The sequence below is a fragment of the Pristiophorus japonicus genome, chromosome 20 (assembly GCF_044704955.1).
Source record: "Pristiophorus japonicus isolate sPriJap1 chromosome 20, sPriJap1.hap1, whole genome shotgun sequence".
Lineage (NCBI taxonomy): Eukaryota > Metazoa > Chordata > Chondrichthyes > Pristiophoridae > Pristiophorus > Pristiophorus japonicus.
Window position 1 is genome coordinate 60873711 of NC_091996.1, and position 17251 is coordinate 60890961.

Consider the following 17251-nt stretch of genomic DNA (forward strand, 5'->3'; position numbering starts at 1 on the left):
CTATCAAGCATTCCCAGGTCAGGTACAGAATGGACTCGACCCAGAGGAAAGCTTCTTTTGCACTGTCTCAAACACTCCTCATGTTTGTATCACACAAGTCAGATGCGTAGTCTACACTGTTCCAAATATGTGCCTCACCCCAACCTCAGAAGGCTGCCAGTAGTGCATCAGTGCAACTGTTCTAGTTGTCCTATTATAAAAAGGATATAGAGGCATAGGAGAGGGTGCAAAAAAGATTTGCAAGGATGATATCAGAACTGCAAGGTGATACCTATCAGGAAAAAATGAATTAGCTGAGTCTCCTTTCTCCTGAAAAGAGAAGGGTGAGGGGTGACCAAATAGATCCTTAAAATTCTGAAAAGTCATGTTCGAGTGGATACAGAGGGCGAATTTTCTGAGGTAAGACGGGTGGATTGGAGGCATGGCGGGAAGTAAAGATGAAAAAAATGTGAACTCTGACCCCAACCCGCCCTTTTACCTTTCGCTCAGGCGGGACGAGACGGGGGTAGGGGGAGTGGTCAACCTGCTGCCAGGAAGCAGGTTGGCAATTTACATATGATACTTTAACCTGCTGTGCAGGTTTTACTGCAGGCAGCCAGGGATCCTGGGGCTCAGGACTCCTGGTGGCTGCAACGGGGCGGGCTCAGCCTCGGGGGACATTGCTTGTGGGCCGAGAGGAGCAGGATAGCTTCCGCCCGGCCCCATCAACGGCCTGGCCCTCCCCAGGGTCAGGGATTGTCCCTCCCAGGATCTGTCTCTAATTCTCCCCCCCACCCCCCCAGCCCCCACCCTCCAGAAGGCCTTTCCGCTTACCTTTGCCCATTGGATGGCTCTGTTCCTCATGCGGTTTGCATTCCTTTCTTCTGCGTAGAGTGCCCCCATGAAGGAGCCGATGGAGGTCCCACCCACCATGTCGATGGGGATATCTGCCTCGCGCATCGCTCGGATAATCCCCACCTGAGAGCAGCCCCTGCAGACACAAGTACAGATCGCCAGGTTACAGCTTAGAATATCGGATCAGCATTTTCCAACATTGACAGAGTAATTTCTTCCTTGGGGCGGGTTCAGATTTCATTATATTCCAGTTAGAATGTGGAGCTCACTACCACAGGAAGTGGATGAGGCAAATAGCTTAGGTGCTTTCAAAAGGAAACTGGACGAGTACAGGAGAGAAAAGGGACAAGAGAAATGCAGAAAAGCTGAGATGCGCCAGATGAAATGGGAGGAGACCTGTGTAGAGTATAAACACCAGCACAGAGTGGTTGGGCCGAATGGCCTGCTTCTCTGCTGTATATTCTATGTCATTCTATGTCGTTGTTGCTTTTTCTTCTCCCAAATAGGTAAACTAGCTTTAATATTAAAACAGAGCAGTTCACTGAAGGCTCTGTGGGGATATGTGCTGTCTGGTATGGCATTAGCTCTGGCTCACTGGTAGCACCTCTCGCCACTGAGTCAGAAGGTCGTGGGTTCAAGTTCCACTCTACAGACTTGAGCACAAAATCCAGGCTGACACTCCAGTGCAGTGCTGAGGGAGGGCTGCACTGTCAGAGGTGCCGCCTTTCGGATGAGATGTTAAACCAATCAGGTCTGCCCTATCAGTTGGATGGAAAAGATCCCTTGGCACTATCTGAAGACGAGCAGGGGAATTCTCCTGGCATCCTGGCCGATAATTATCCCTCAACCAACATCACAAACAGACTGGGGTAGATTTTCTGCTTTGGGCACAATCGGGAAATTGGCGCAAATTGTGCTGGTTCACGCTTCCACTTAAAAGTATTTGCATAATCGCAAACATAAAATCTTCCACGAACCAGTGCGATCCGGCAGCATAACCGAATGTATGAGTGGGGACCTGGTGTTTTTTTTTTTAAATACTTCTGGAAATGGGTTTGTCACAAAAAAAATAAGCATTTTTAATAAGTGTGTCCAGTCCCCCACCCAAGTTACCCGATTTAAAATCACCAAAAATGACAAAAAAATTATACTGAATCATTTAATAGTTTCATTGATGGACACTAGTCAACTTCTTTGTAAATTAAATATATCTTAACATGTAACATTTTTAAGCTTAATTTGAAGAGCCTCCTCAAACGGCCACCAGCAGTTGCAATCGGCGGAAATGTGCCGTGCTCAGTATTTCAATCCGAGGGTGTGGCCAGTTTTGTGGGCGGGCTTCGGGCAAAATGCTTTTTAAGTAGCGTTAAGGTCTGCGGACACTTGATGTAACTTGTGTTCAAGGTTCTGGAATCTTGTGCGCCGGTTTCACTTTGAATCTGCTGACAAAACCAGCGCAAGCTAGCAGAAACTCTATACCTCTATCTGGTTGTTAGCACATTGATGTTTGTGGGACCTTGCTGGACATAAATGGGCTGCTGTGTTTCCTACATTACAACAGTGACTACACTACAGAATTATATCATTGGCAGTGAAGTGCTTTTTGACAATCTGGGGGGGGGGGGGGGGATAGGTGCTATACAAATGCAAGTATTTTCTTTCGGCACTGAACTATATACACTAAGATCTGCCCAGCCTCAACTCCTGGGCTGTGAGGTGTAGGCTGATTTCAGGTTATGAGGGAATTGCCTTCAGCAAAATTGTTTTAGAACTTTGGGGATGTGGAGAACAGGCCTCCATGAAGCCAAATGTAACTGTGGGCACCGTGCGACGTCAGGATGTCCTCAGCTCGGCGAGCTCCCAGGACCGAATAATCTGCCGGCGATATCCAGGCTCACGGGTGTTGGTTGAAACAGTGGGGAGAGTAGCCCACAGCCCAGCGCACATCAGCGCCGTCGAGAGAAATTAAACCACCTCACTGGGCCACAACATCAGCAATAACAAGAGAGACAAAGACAAGTAAAACTGAAGTGGGTAGGGTTGAGGGGTCCATTTGCTGCACTGCTGTGGTGCTCCAGTGACCCAGCACAGGTTACGGCGAAGGTAAAATCTTCTGTAGTTCAGACAGTAATTGTGAGATCCAAGGAGTGGTTTATGGTTTCCAGCAGCATCCTCCAGATTTAATTCCAGTTACATATCAGTGACACTGTCCATATAATACATTAAATACACAATCAACCATCCACATGGCTTCACCACAGGATGTGACCTCAGCAGATACATCACTCCACATTAAAACACCAAGGGTGGGAACTTGCCCTCCGCCCCGTTTGGGGCAGATAATTCGAATTATTACCGCCCAGTGGGAGTCGGAGAGAAAAAGCGGCAAATTCGGATTTTTACCTTTGTCATCGCCTTGCCGCGCTCTGGGTGCGCTGTTTGAGGCGGTGTAGGGGCGGGTTTGTGTCGGGAGCGGGGCAGTGTCCATCAATACCGCACTGACCACGTTAGCGTGGTGATGACGTCAGCGTGATGCGTCGCACTGACACGTAACAACATCCCTCCCCTTCACTTAAAGGGGACGGACGCTGCGAGACCTAGTGAGGCTTCCTTGCCGCCCACTGGGCCACCAGGGAGGGGTTCGGCCGGGCTAGCGGCCCGGCACCCAAGAGGGCTTGCCGGGCTGCCTGTTGGCGGCCAGGCTGAACCAGCGGCCGCCATTGCCGGGCCGACTGCAGAGTCGATTAAAACAAAATGGTGGCCGTGGCGGTACGCCCTCCCCTTTAAGGGTGGCCGCACCACCGAGCCACTGGCAGCTGTTGGGGGCACTGTCCGGCGGCGGCTGTGCTCCCGCAGGGCAGAAAGGGAACCACCGCCGGTCGGTAAGGGGTCTGTGCGCGGCCAACAAGGGGTTGGAGTGTCGGGCGGGACAGGAACACGGGGCGCGGTTAAAAAGCCATTTCTGCCGACCCCGGGCCGGGGGCAATTGTGGATGGGTTGCACCATCCGCCTGCCCCCGATCAGAAAGTCCTTACCAAAGATGTGGTAACGGGCCTTAAACTAAAAGTCAGATTTGGCCCCCAAATCCCTCAAAAAAACATAAGTAACTTTAAAAACTATAAAATATTAGTTCTGGCTTTTAATTTTTATATAAACAGACATCAGGAACCAGTAAATGGTAGGCCAGTACATAATTTACAAATATCAGCCAATGCAGAAGCTCCCAGAGCCGGCACAAACACCAATTGGCATACACCTATTTATATTTCATAATACACAGACCTCTGATCTGTATTCTCCATTTACAGTTGCATTAATCCTACAAGGTTAAACTCCAGATGCTTCTCCATAGTAATGCTGATCAAATGAAAAGGTACCATGGAGCTCAACCATGCGGCTTGGTTGTAAGAGGCAGTGTGGAACCAAGGCATACGCACTAGAAGATCACAGCTCGATTCACAGTCGGATCTCAGGCAGCTGATCACAGTCGGAACGGCCGCTGTGGATCGCTCAGACCCAGCAGCCTTGGTTTAGTGTCAGCTTGGCTTAGTGGGTAGCACTCTCGCCTCAGAGTCAGAAGGTTGTGGGTTCAAGTCCCATTCCAGGGACTTGAGCACATAAATCTAGGCTGACACTCCAGTGCAGTGCTGAGGGAGTACTGCACTGTTGGAGGTGCCGTCTTTTGGATGAGACGTTAAACCGAGGCCCTGACTGCTCTCTCAGGTGAATGTAAAAGATCCCACGGTACTATTCTGAAGAAGAGCAGGGAAGTTCTCACCAGTGTCTTGGCCAATATTTATCCCTCAATCAACATCTAAAAAGCAGATTATCAGGTCATCATCACATTGATGTTTGCGGGAGCTTGCTGTGCGCAAATTGGCTGCCGTGTTTCCCACATTACAACAGTGACTACACTTCAAAAAATGCTTCATTGGCTGTAAAGCACTTTGAGGCGTCCGCTGGTCATGAAAGGCGCTATTATATAAATGCACGTCTTTCTTTATTCAAGATAAAAATCGGGCAGTTTGTGCTTCTGCTCTTATCCAGTGACCCCAGGGGAAAGTAAAAATCTAAACCTGCATGTCCCATTGATCGCGTTGCTTCACAACCCCTAAGTGAACACACAGGAAGCAAGACTGTCCCCCCACCGCCCTCTCCCTATCCATCATATCAATCCTCAACCCTAAAAAACAAACGTTCAGCCCTCAACTTCCCTCCCCCACCTGCTGAGAAAGATTTCAGCACTCTCCCCAACCAACAAGATTTCAGTTCAACACGCATTAGGAAAAGTATTTATTATGTTACCACTACTTTTTGCTTGTTGTATTACTGTTTAATAAATCCATTTGGCCATTGTTAGCGGATTTCCCATGGTTGAGTCGCAACAAAGGGTTGGTAGTTCTGCAACAATAACCACTGCGTGTCAATTTTTATTTAATTGCCTAATTCAGCTGCATCCTCAAGTTTCTGATTCCTGTTTTAACAAGATTCAGACACAGCAATCTAGGTCAGCGGTATCTAGAGCAGTCCGTTCAAAGCTAAAGATAGAATTCTGCTGGAGATCGAGTTTAAAGACCAGCCTTTACGAATATATTTTTAAAATATATGTTTAGATGCTTTGCAAAGCAGGTTAAGTACAGCAGCATTAAACACTGCCTCTTGGAAAGAGCCTCAACTCTGATGGAATCCAACGTTGTGTGCATGCCGTTATTATTGTAGTAAATCTACCACCTTTTGGGCTGCAATAAACTACAGCAAAGATGAAACAATCCTGGCAATAGCAGCCTCCAGTGAGCCTTCCCGCTAACTTCTGCTAATGAACGTGTTACTCATTACAGCTAATGAAGTCAGAATGACTCTCCGCTGGAAGCCAATGATAAAACTTCTGGGCTTCCATTCAGCACCCTGGAAATTTAAATACAGCTCATTTTCCTCAATCTACAACAATGCTACCAAACTGAGAGGTTCCAACCATCAGGAAAGACTAAACAGGCTGGGGCTCTCCTCTCTAGAAAAGAGAAGGCTGAGGGGTAGCCTGATAGAGGTCTTTAAAATTATGAAAGTCTTTGATAGGATAGATGTAGAGAAGACGGTTCTACTTTTGGGTACGTCCAAAACTAGGGGACATAAATATATGATGGTCACTAATAAATCCAGTCGGGAATGGTTCCAGGGATGAGGGATTTCAGTTACATGGATACACTGGAGAAGCTGGGGTTGTTCTCCTTTGAGCAGAGAAGGTCGAGAGGAGATTTGATCGGTGTTCAAAATCATGAGGGGTCTGGACAGAGTAAATAGAGAGAAACTGTTCCCATTGGCGGAAGGGTCGAGAACCAGAGGACAAAGATTTAAGGTGATTGGCAGAAGAACCAAAGATGGCATCAGAAAAAACTTTTTTTTTTTTTTAAAACACAGCGAGTGGCTAGGATCTGGAATTCACTGCCTGAAAGGGTGGCGCAGGCAGATTCAATCGTGGCTTTCAAAAGGGAACTGGATAAGTACCTGAAGGGAAAAAAAATTGCAGGGCTACAGGGAAAGGGCGGGGGAGTGGGACTTGTTGAAATGCTCTTTGAGAGCCGGCACGGGCTCGACGGGCCAAATGGCCTCCTTCTGTGCTGTAACCATTCTATAAGTCCATGATTTTAATTCAGGAGAGACTTCTTTACCCAGAGATTGGAACTTGCTAGCACAAGGAGTAGTTGAGATGAATAGCATAGAGGCCTTTTAAGGGGAAGCTGGATAAGTACATGAGGGAGAAAGGAATAGGTGGTTATGCAGGATAGGGTGAGATGAAGTATGGTGGGAGGAGGCTCGTGTGGAGCATAAACACCGACATGGGTTGTTTCTGTGCTGTACATTCCCACATAAGCAGCATTGTGATTCAGCCTTCCTCCCTCCCAACAAAGGGACAAGCCACAGGATGAGCTGGTGGTGCAGAATACTGAATTACTAAGGTGCAGAGGTAGGATGCTGTGCACTCCTGAAGCCCATCCCATCAAGGCTCCCATTTCCTACCCTCCTTACTCTTGCCGTTGCTCCAGAATGAGGAAACCAAACCCAAGGGCGAGTGAACTCATTCCATCTCTTGTAACAGTCAAGAGCAGGGAGGTCCTTCTGTAACTGTATAGGGTATTGGTGAGGCCGCACCTGGAGTACTGCGTGCAGTTTTGGTCAACTTACGTAAGGAAGGATATACTAGCCTTGGAGGGGGTACAGAGACGATTCACTAGGCTGATTCCGGAGATGAGGGGGTTACCTTATGATGATAGATTGAGCAGACTGGGTCTTTACTCGGAGTTCAGAAGGATGAGGGGTGATCTTATAGAAACATTTAAAATAATGAAAGGGATAGACAAGATAGAGGCAGAGAGGTTGTTTCCACTGGTCGGGGAGACTAGAACTAGGGGGCACAGCCTCAAAATACGGGTGGGCCAATTTAAAACCGAGTTGAGAAGGAATTTCTTCTCCCAGAGGGTTGTGAATCTGTGGAATTCTCTGTCCAAGGAAGCAGTTGAGGCTAGCTCATTGAATGTATTCAAGTCACAGATAGATAGATTTTTAACCAATAAGGGAATTAAGGGTTATGGGGAGCAGGCGGGTAAGTGGAGCTGAGTCCACGGCCAGATCAGCCATGATCTTGTTGAATGGCGGAGCAGGCTCGAGGGGCTAGATGGCCTACTCCTGTTCCTAATTCTTATGTTCTTATATTATGTATAGCAAGGAACTGGCAGAACCCTGGGAGCAGCTCATTAAACCAGAAAAGCAAAAGGAACCTGGAGGAGATGAAGAGGCCTTAAAAACAGGACAAGCTCCACCTACACTCAGTCTGTCTCAGCAGGAACATTCAGGCTCCCCCGAAATGATCTGCCCCTCACCCATCAATCTTTGCTGGAGATTAAGCCCAATAAAACATGGCTAATGGAAATTATGTAACCGATCTTCTGGTTGGCGCTTTCAGACAAAAGTGCAAAGTCCGGCAGCAGTTCAAACAGTTATAATGCAAAGTGGCACCTGATATCATAGACATCCATCACTCTCCAACACTGGAGGGTCAACAGAAAGCATTATATAACCTTCCTGCATAGCTGAAACTTTTGATAAGGTTAATGGTTTGAATACAAAGCAAAACATAGAAAACAGGTGCAGGAGTAGGCCATTCGGCCCTTCGAGCCTGCACCGCCATTCGATAGGATCATGGCTGATCATTCCCTCAGTATCCCTTTCCTGCTTTTTCTCCATACCCCTTGATCCCTTTAGCCGCAAGGGCCATATCTAACTCCCTCTTAAATATATCCAATGAACTGGCATCAACAACTCTCTGTGGCAGGGAATTCCACAGATTAACAACTCTGTGAAAAAGTTTCTCCTCATCTCAGTCCTAAATGGTCTACCCCTTATCCTAAGGCTATGCCCCCTGGTTCTGGACTTCCCCAACATCGGGAACATTCCACCCGCATCTAACCTATCCAGTCCCGTCAGAATCTTATATATTTCTATGAGATCCCCCTCTCATCCTTCTAAACTCCAATGTATAAAGACCCAGTTGATTCAGTCTCTCCTCATATGTCAGTCCTGCCATGCCGGGAATCAGTCTGGTGAACCTTCCCTGCACCCCCTCAATGTCTTTTGATTTGAGGGACAAATATGACTTCCTTTTGCTTTAGAATGATGTCAAATGTATTCCATGTTTCCTTTTTGTTGGTAATTTCTTCGCTAAGTAAGATGGCCCAAATGATCTGATTCAAGTCTTCTGCAGCCTGGTACATCCGGCCCTCTTGAATTCCCAGCATCTTTGGTTTCATTGATCAACTTGCATCTAATAATTTTCTACCAGACGAGTGTCTGACACTGCATGAGGATCGTTACTAAAAACTAATTCGTATTGTACCTGATTAGCCCTAGTTTCTTCACTAACGCTAAGGCCAGGGGTTTTATCCTAATATAGAAACATAGAAAATAGTAGTAGTAGGCCATTCGGCCCTTCGAGTCTGCACCACCATTCAATATGATCATGGCGGATCCTCTATCTCAACACCATATTCCCGCTTTTCCCCCATACCCCTTGATGTCTTTTGTTTCTAGAAATCTATCTATCTCCCTCTTAAATATATTCAATGACTTGGCCTCCACAGCCTTCTGTGGTAGAGAATTCCACAGGTTCACCACCCTGAGTGAAAAAATTTCTCCTCATCTTGGTCCTAAATTTCCGTCCCTGTATCCTGAGACTGTGACCCCTTATTCTCGACTTCCTAGCCAGGGGGAACATCCTCCCCGCATCCAGTCTGTCCAACCCCGTCAGAATTTTATACGTTTCAATGAGATCCCCTCATTCTTCTGAACTCCAGTGAATACAGGCCTAGTCGACCCAAACGTTCCTCATACGACAGTCCTGCCATCCCAGGAATCAGTCTGGTGAACCTTCGCTGCACTCCCTCTATGGCAAGTATATCCTTTCTTAGGTAAGGAGACCAAAACTGCAAACAATACTCCAGGTGCGGTCTCACCAAGGCCCTGTATAACTGTAGTAAGATCCTCTCTAAGTTTGACTGGTTTATCAATGACTTCTGCCCCCTTTTCCATCTTAAATAACTTGATCCTGCGGGGCTCGTATCCCAGCAAGGAGTCAATGCAGGAGAAGGGAGTGGAGACAGTGGTTGAGGGAAGAGACACAAAAGATCAGAGAGGGGGAGATGGATTATGAAGGTATGAGATATATCCTGTCTGCAGCTGTGACATCATATTCCAAAATCGGTGAAACTCATAGTTCCCAAGGAAGCTTTGCCTGTGCTTGGCAGCGTGTCCCTGCCATCTGCCAAAGGCACAGAGGAACAGCTGACCCCAGCTGCGCGAACTTTAAATATTGGGTGTCCTCCAAACCATATTTCTGTTTCAGGCAGTTAAATTCCACCACACGTGCTCCTGATGTTGTCATATAATTTATTTTAGTCGTTATTACCCATGTAATGAAACCCCAGCTATCCATTACTGTAACTCATCCGTCACCATCTGTTATCCTGTATGTAATTTATCCCTGAACATCAATTAGTCTGTGTGCAATATAACCCTGACTGCCCAACACTCTCGATACACTGATTATAATCTGACTGTGACATCCCTGGCTCCATTGAGAATGATTAGAAATGGATTAAACACAGATGCACTTAGAAATGACCAGCGCCATCTGTTGGTGATGATGGCGTACAGGGGATGATCAGCTCAGATTCAACAAAAACTTGTATTTATATAGTGCCTTTAACGTTGTAAAACTTCACAGGACTATTACAAGTCAAAAGTTTGTCAGCAAGGAGAAATTAGGGCAGAAAACCAAAAGCTTGGTCAAAGAGCTAAGTTTTAAGGAGCGTCTTGAAGGAAGAAAGAGAGGTAGAGAGGTGGAGAGGTTTAGGGAGGCAATTCCAGAGCTTAGGCAACACAAGGCTGATTGAGCGATTATAATCAGGGGTGCGCAAGACAGCAGAATGAGGATTGGAGATATCTCGGGAGGGTTGTAGGGCTGGAGGAGATAACAGGGATATGGAGAGATGAGGCCATGGAGGGATTTGAAAACAAGAATTTTGAAATCGAGGCATTGCTTAACCGAAAGCCAATGTAGGCCAGCGAGCACAGGGGTGATGGTTGAGCGGGACTTGGTGCGAGTTAGGACACGGGCAGCCAAGTTTTGGATGACCTAAAGTTTATGTAGGGTAGAACATGGAGGCCAGCCAGGAGTGCATTGGAATAGTCGAGTCTAGAGGTAACAAAGACATGGATGAGGGTTTCAGCAGTGGATGAGCTGAGGCAGAGTAGGAGATGGGCGATGTTACAGAGGTGGAAATAGGTGGTCTTAGATATGCCGCGGACATGAGGGACGTGAAATTGGGATCGGTAGTGCCCGTTGTTTGGGCGCTACAGATGCTGTTTGGGGAACAAAATGGTGCCCAATCCGCATGCACCTTCTGCCACGAATCACGCCGAGCACCATCTTGGTAAAGGACAAACAAGAGGTGTACTTTACTCACGCCTTAAGCAGACATTAGTACATTTGTACTTGAAAATATGGGGCCTAATGCCTGCTTCTGGTTCCTACTGCAACTTGGGTTTGCCTGGAGGCACTGTCGGCCCCGGTCCCTCGATCTCAGACATCACTCCTAACTCCGACCTCTAGGCCCTCTCGATCTCCCCCTGCCCCGGCCTGGCCCCGACCTCTTAGCCCTACCTGACAGCATTCTCGACCCCCTCAACAGTACGCAACTTGTGACGATTTGCAATACAGAGTGTCTCTTCCTCGCTACAGGTTGCTGGATGATTTATACATTAATAATGGTGAGCACCATTAAATGCGCCATTATTTTCCCACCAAATTCTGGGCCATTGTAACAGCTGCTAAAACCATACAAGCCTCATTTAGAGGCCCCGCTACCACCAGGGCCCTCCTGTTGCTCTCAGTTCTAAATGTTGTACCTGGAAGGAGTCGGCAGTTAAGCTACACATCACGTCTGCAGGATTCAATGCCTCGTCCAAGTAATAGAAAGATCAGAACCTTACTCATGGTGTACTTGTTCATTTGTACAATCCTATATGTGTCAGAAACCACTCTATTCTTGCTGTAATTTTACAAAGTTATACTCAGTTTCAGTGTTTCCTAGTCTCCGCAACACTGATTAAGTTGTGCAGGTTGTACAAGACTCCAGCTTTTGGCTTCAAATTGAAGGCTACATGGAAACCACTGCAGTGGAGAAGACTTCAGATAGAGACATCTGCCGTACAATCTCTTCACTTGTCCCAGTCAGTCCCATTAATCAGGTCACCCTAACCCGGCTGTGCCAAGTCTGATTAGGGTTGTTATCTGACATGGCAACAAATGGCAGCACTGCCTGCGTCACCCACACCTCCAGAATAAAAGTTAGTCAGTCCTTCTTTTCCAGAAACTAACTGACTTGCTCAGTGACATTAAGTGATCTGGGTTTAAGTGGATCAAGCTAATAGCCAAGTTAGTCATTAGCATTTGCAATAGACCTCCAGATCAAGGGGTCCACTGTAGTGAGGCACTCTGGACACATATTACTCTATTTTGCACAAGACCAGCAGTGTGACACTGGGGTTTGCCCAATGCCACCTGACAACATACACACTCCATGTGCCCTCCCCCAGAGGAGGATACCCCAAATACAAAGGCCCCAGTCAGAGCACCCCTCCTCACAGATTCTATGCACCCTGGGCCTGGGGATAGTGGTTTTAACCAGGCCCAGGTATGGACCCATTAGGAGGTCCCCCAATCCAAGCAATCTCACCCTTCCCCTATGCACCAGTTGACCAAAGGTATAGAGGATGGGGGTAAAATGAAGCTGAAAATTGTAGAGCAGCTCCTTCAAGTAATAAAAAAGGGACTGCAACCTCTGGCACTGTGTACAAATGATGAAACACAGTTGCATCCCAGTTGCAAAATGGCCATGTGACCGAGTGTCCATTAAAGTGACCTAGATAGATGTTAGGGGCCAATGCGCTGTGCAACATTTTCTGCCCTGGGTCCCCAGTGGTGTTGAGGTAATGTCTGTAAAATTTTAATTTCACAGGCAATGCTGAGCCACCTTGTATTGAGAGCAGGAGAGCTGAAAGATTTGTAGACCGTATAAATGATTGTTGCCCAACACACAGCGTTAGTGAAGAAACTAGGGCTAATCAGGTACAATACGAATTAGTTTTTAGTAACGATCCTCATGCTACCGTCTGGTAGAAAATTATTAGATGCAAGTTGATCAATGAAACCAAAGATGCTGGGAATTCAAGAGGGCCGAATGTACCAGGCTGCAGAAGACTTGAATCAGATCATTTGGGCCATCTTACTTAGCGAAGAAATTACCAACAAAAAGGAAACATGGAATAAATTTGACATCATTCTAATGCAAAAGGAAGTCATATTTGTCCCTCAAATCAAAAGACATTGAGGGGGTGCAGGGAAGGTTCACCAGACTGATTCCCGGCATGGCAGGACTGACATATGAGGAGAGACTGGATCTTTATACATTGGAGTTTAGAAGGATGAAAGGGGGATCTCATAGAAACATATAAGATTCTGACGGGACTGGACAGGTTAGATGCAGGTGGAATGTTCCCGATGTTGGGGAAGTCCAGAACCAGGGGGACACAGTCTTAGGATAATAAGGGGTAGGCCATTTAGGACTGAGATGAGGAGAAACTTCTTCACTCAGAGAGTTGTTAATCTGTGGAATTCCCTGCCGCAGAGAGTTGTTGATGCCAGTTCATTGAATATATTCAAGAGGGAGTTAGATATGGCCCTTACGGCTAAAGGGATCAAGGGGTATGGAGAGAAAGCAGGAAAGGGGTACTGAGGGAATGATCAGCCATGATCTTATTGAATGGTGGTGCAGGCTCGAAGGGCCGAATGGCCTACTCCTGCACCTATTTTCTATATTTCTATGTTTCTACAAGCACATGGTAGAACAAAGCCAAAATTGACTAACTGGTCATACGCAAAAATATTTTCACAGACCAAAAGGAAATAACTCTCCGGAGAACAGGGCTTGGTACTGAGCTCAGCAAAAGGCAAGAAAAGCCGCTATCAGAGTGGACAATGTGGTAGTGGATAACCATGCTTCCCAATGTCTGAGACCTGGGAGAAGGTCCAGCTATGTTAGGAGTCAGAGGCGATAAAGGACTTCATTGTGCCGTTAAAGGATTCCTCAGGGCAGATTGAGGTGAACTCTCAGGAGATGGCGGAGGTTCTACATGGCTACTCTGCATCGGTATTCAATCCAGTAGACTATGCTCAGCTACCATTAATGCAATTGCAGTGTCAACTGTCCATTGAAAGTGTTAAAGTAGATGCAGATGTAATCATGGAAAGAATTAGGGGTCTCCAAAAAAGATTGAAATATTCGTCCTCATGGCTTGATGAACCACTGGTCCTTGCCTGACCATCATTTTCGTGTGTTTATATTATCTGTAGACACAGGGTCAGCTTTCACATGCACTCGTGACCCTCAGCTCTAAAACCAGCCCCTTGACTGCCTCAGTACTGTCAAGCTGCTTGACCAACATCAAGACCTGGATAAGTTACAAATTCCCCCAGCTCAACGTCAATAAGACCAAAGCCAATGTCTTCACCTCCAGACTTTATTCCTCTATTGCTGGCCTTGCATCCTCCACAAACTCCAATTTGTCCAAAACTCTGCCGCATATATTCTGCCCCGTATTAAGTCCCACTTGCCCATCACTCTGTCCCCCGATGCATTAAATTCAAAATCCATGTCTTTATCTATAAATCCGTCCAGCCTTATATCAGGAGAAATTAATTCACTCAGAGGATTGTGAAGCTTTGGAATTATCTACCCCAGAGGGCTGTGGATGCCGAGTCGTAGAGTATAGTCAAGACCAAGCTCGATAGAGTTTTGGGCACTAAGGGAACCAAGGGATATGGGGATCGGGCGGGAAAGTGGAGTTGATGTAGAAGATCAGCCATGATCTCATTGAATGGTGCGGCAAGCTCGAGAGGCCGTATGACCTACTCCTGCTTCTATATCTTGTGTTATGTTCTTATCCCCTCTTCAACGTTCCATTGCTCTGATTCCATGCGTACTCCCATTCGTTTGCCCATCAGTCCCAGACTGCCTCGACCCTGCTATCTGGAAGTCTAGGTGCCAGGGGCTGGCAGGTGCTTTGGTTAGATAGTTAGAGCTACAAAACGGGAGTATGAAAAGAAACTTACAAGGAATATTAAAATCAACAGAAAAATGTTTTATAATTATAGTAGGAAAAAGAGGCTGGTCAGAAGCAATGTGGGTCCCTTGAAAACGGTTATCGGTGATACTGTCAATAAAAATAAAGAAATGGCGGACATGTTGAATAATTACTTTGCGTCAGTATTTACAGCAGAAGAGGATAGCATGCCGAAAATCCCAAGGAAACTAATACTGAATCAGGGAAAGAGACTCAATAAAATTAACCCAAGTAAAATAACAGTAAAGAAGAAAATAATGGCACGAAGGAGTGACAATTCCCCAGGACCAGATGGTTTCTGTCCCAGAGTTTTAAAGGAACTGGTGAGCACATTGCAGGTGCCCTAACTGTAATCTTCCAGAGTTCTCTTGATTCAGGAACCGTTCTTTTAGATTGGAAAATTGCACATGTCACTCCGCTATTTAATGAAGGGCGAGAAAGGGAAACCAGTGAATTATAGCCCAGTTAGCCTAACATCTGTTGTCAGGAAATGACCAGAGTCTATAATTAACACCGTAACATTTTTCAGCTGATCAGGGAGAACCAGCATGGATTTGTAAAAGGTAGGTCATGCCTGACAAACCTGATTCCATTTTTTGAAGAGGTGACTAAAGTAGGGAACAGGGGAATGTCTATGGATATTATTTATATGGACTTCAAGAAAGCATTTGATAAAGTCCCTCATAAGAGACTGTTAGCTAAAGTTGAAGCTCATGGAATTGAAGGCAAACTACTGATGTGGTTAGGAAATTGGCTAAGTGGCAGGAGACAGAGTAGAGCTAATGGGCAGGAGACAGAGTAGAGCTAATGGGCGAGTACTCTAATTGGCAGGATGTGACTAGTGGTGTCCTGCAAGATCTGTGTTGGGGCCTCAACTATCTCCGTACTTATTAATGACTTAGATGATGGGATAGAAAGCCATATATCCATGTTTACTGATGACACAGAGATAGGTGGCATTGTCAGTAGTGTAGATGGAAGCATAAAATTACAAAGAGATATTAAGAGATTAAGTGAACAGGCAAAATTATGGCAAATGGATTTCAGTGTAGGCAAATGTGAAGTCATCCACTTTGGACCTATAAAGGATAGTACAGAGTACTTTCTAAATGGTGAAAAGTTAGAAACAGTGGGGGTTCAAAGAGACTTGGGGCTCCAGGCTCATAGATCATTAAAATGTCATGAATTGGTAGGGAATAAAAAAAGGCTAATGGAATGCAGGCCTTTATAGCTCGCGGACTAGAATACAAAGGGATAGAAGTTATGCTGCAGTTATACAAAGCCCTGGTTAGACCACACCTGGAGTACTGTGAGCAGTTCTAGGCACCACACCTTAGGAAGGATATACTGGCTTTGGAGGGAGTGCAGCATAGGTTTATCAGAATGATACCCTAAACTCTAAAGGTTAAATTACGAGGAGAGATTACACAAGCGAGGGCTGTATTTCCTGGAATTTAGAAGGTTAAGGGGTGACTTGATCGAAATGTTCAAGATATTAAGGGGAATTGATAAGGTAGATAAAGAGAAACTATTTCCGCTGCTTGGGGAATCTCGGACTAGGGGACAGTCTAAAAATTAGAGGAATACCTTACAGGAGTGAAATTAGGAAAAACTTCTACACACAAAAGGTAGAAGAAGTCTGGAACTCTCTTCCGCAAACAGCAACTGATGCTAGATCAATTGTTAATCTTAAATCTGAGATTGATAGATTTTTGTTAACCAAAGGTATTAAGGGATATGGGACAAAGGCGGGTATATGGGGTTAGGTCACAGATCAGATGTGATCTCACTGAACGGCGAATAGGCTCAAGGGGCTCCATGGCCTACTCCCGTTCCTACATTTGCCCAAATTGACACTGGAATTCACAGCATCGGCGGCAATATAAAAACCAGTGGCATGCACTCAAGCGCACATCTTATTCACACAGCCTGAAAACGTGACAACGCACACATCTTGTTTGTTGCTGCCAGTGCTCCGTCTCCAGTGGCACAGGGGATGAAAACAAATAAAAATAGTCCGAGTGGTGTCTCCACAAGATAAATCGTACATTAAGGCTCATTTCACCCCTGACTGCCGAACTAAATTAAGTCATCACAAATAATCTGTTGCCGCTTCCAACAAAAAGGTCAGTGGATTGAAACCTATTGGAATGGAACTCGCACGTGCCTTCCCCTGTAAAACGCACTAAACTGTTTCTCAAGGCAATCCACTTCACTTGTGATTCAAGGAAGTTGTATTGCACAGTCTAAATTAAAACTCAAGGACTGGACAGGAGTCACATTCATTACAACTTAACGCGCTTCAATAAAAAATGAATTGCGACGGTTCTCGAGCGTTGAGCCATCTGAACTCCACTTCGCCCCATTTATCAAATGCAAACAGTCCCAGAGAGGCATTACACAGATGCTTGATTCCGCAATTGCCCCATAAACAGTGTGACTTTATTTCTTGATGATTGGGTGTCACTTTTATAACTTTATGAGCCTATGAAGGTTTGAGGGTTAACCTATTTCACTCTGTAGAATGCTCTATTGATGTTGCATTAATATTACAGCACTGCTGCTACAGTCAGCCCTGCCTTTACTGGCAGTACAGTTTAAAAAAAAAACCTTGCATTTATATAGTGCCTCTCATGACCTCAGGTTGTCCTAAAGCACTTTACAGCCAATGAAGTACTTCTGA

The 17251-nt window shown here is 45.9% G+C and overlaps 1 protein-coding gene across 5 annotated transcripts in view; it reads right to left on the reverse strand.

The window, feature by feature from the left end:
• Nucleotides 1-17251, reverse strand: part of pnpla7b (patatin-like phospholipase domain containing 7b) — a 354575-nt gene that overhangs the window by 85428 nt on the left and 251896 nt on the right. For all 5 annotated transcript variants that reach the window (XM_070862864.1, XM_070862865.1, XM_070862863.1 and 2 more), the window contains one exon: nucleotides 814-970. In XM_070862864.1, coding sequence (XP_070718965.1) covers nucleotides 814-970 — 157 coding nt within the window. The remainder of the gene's footprint in view (nucleotides 1-813; nucleotides 971-17251) is intronic.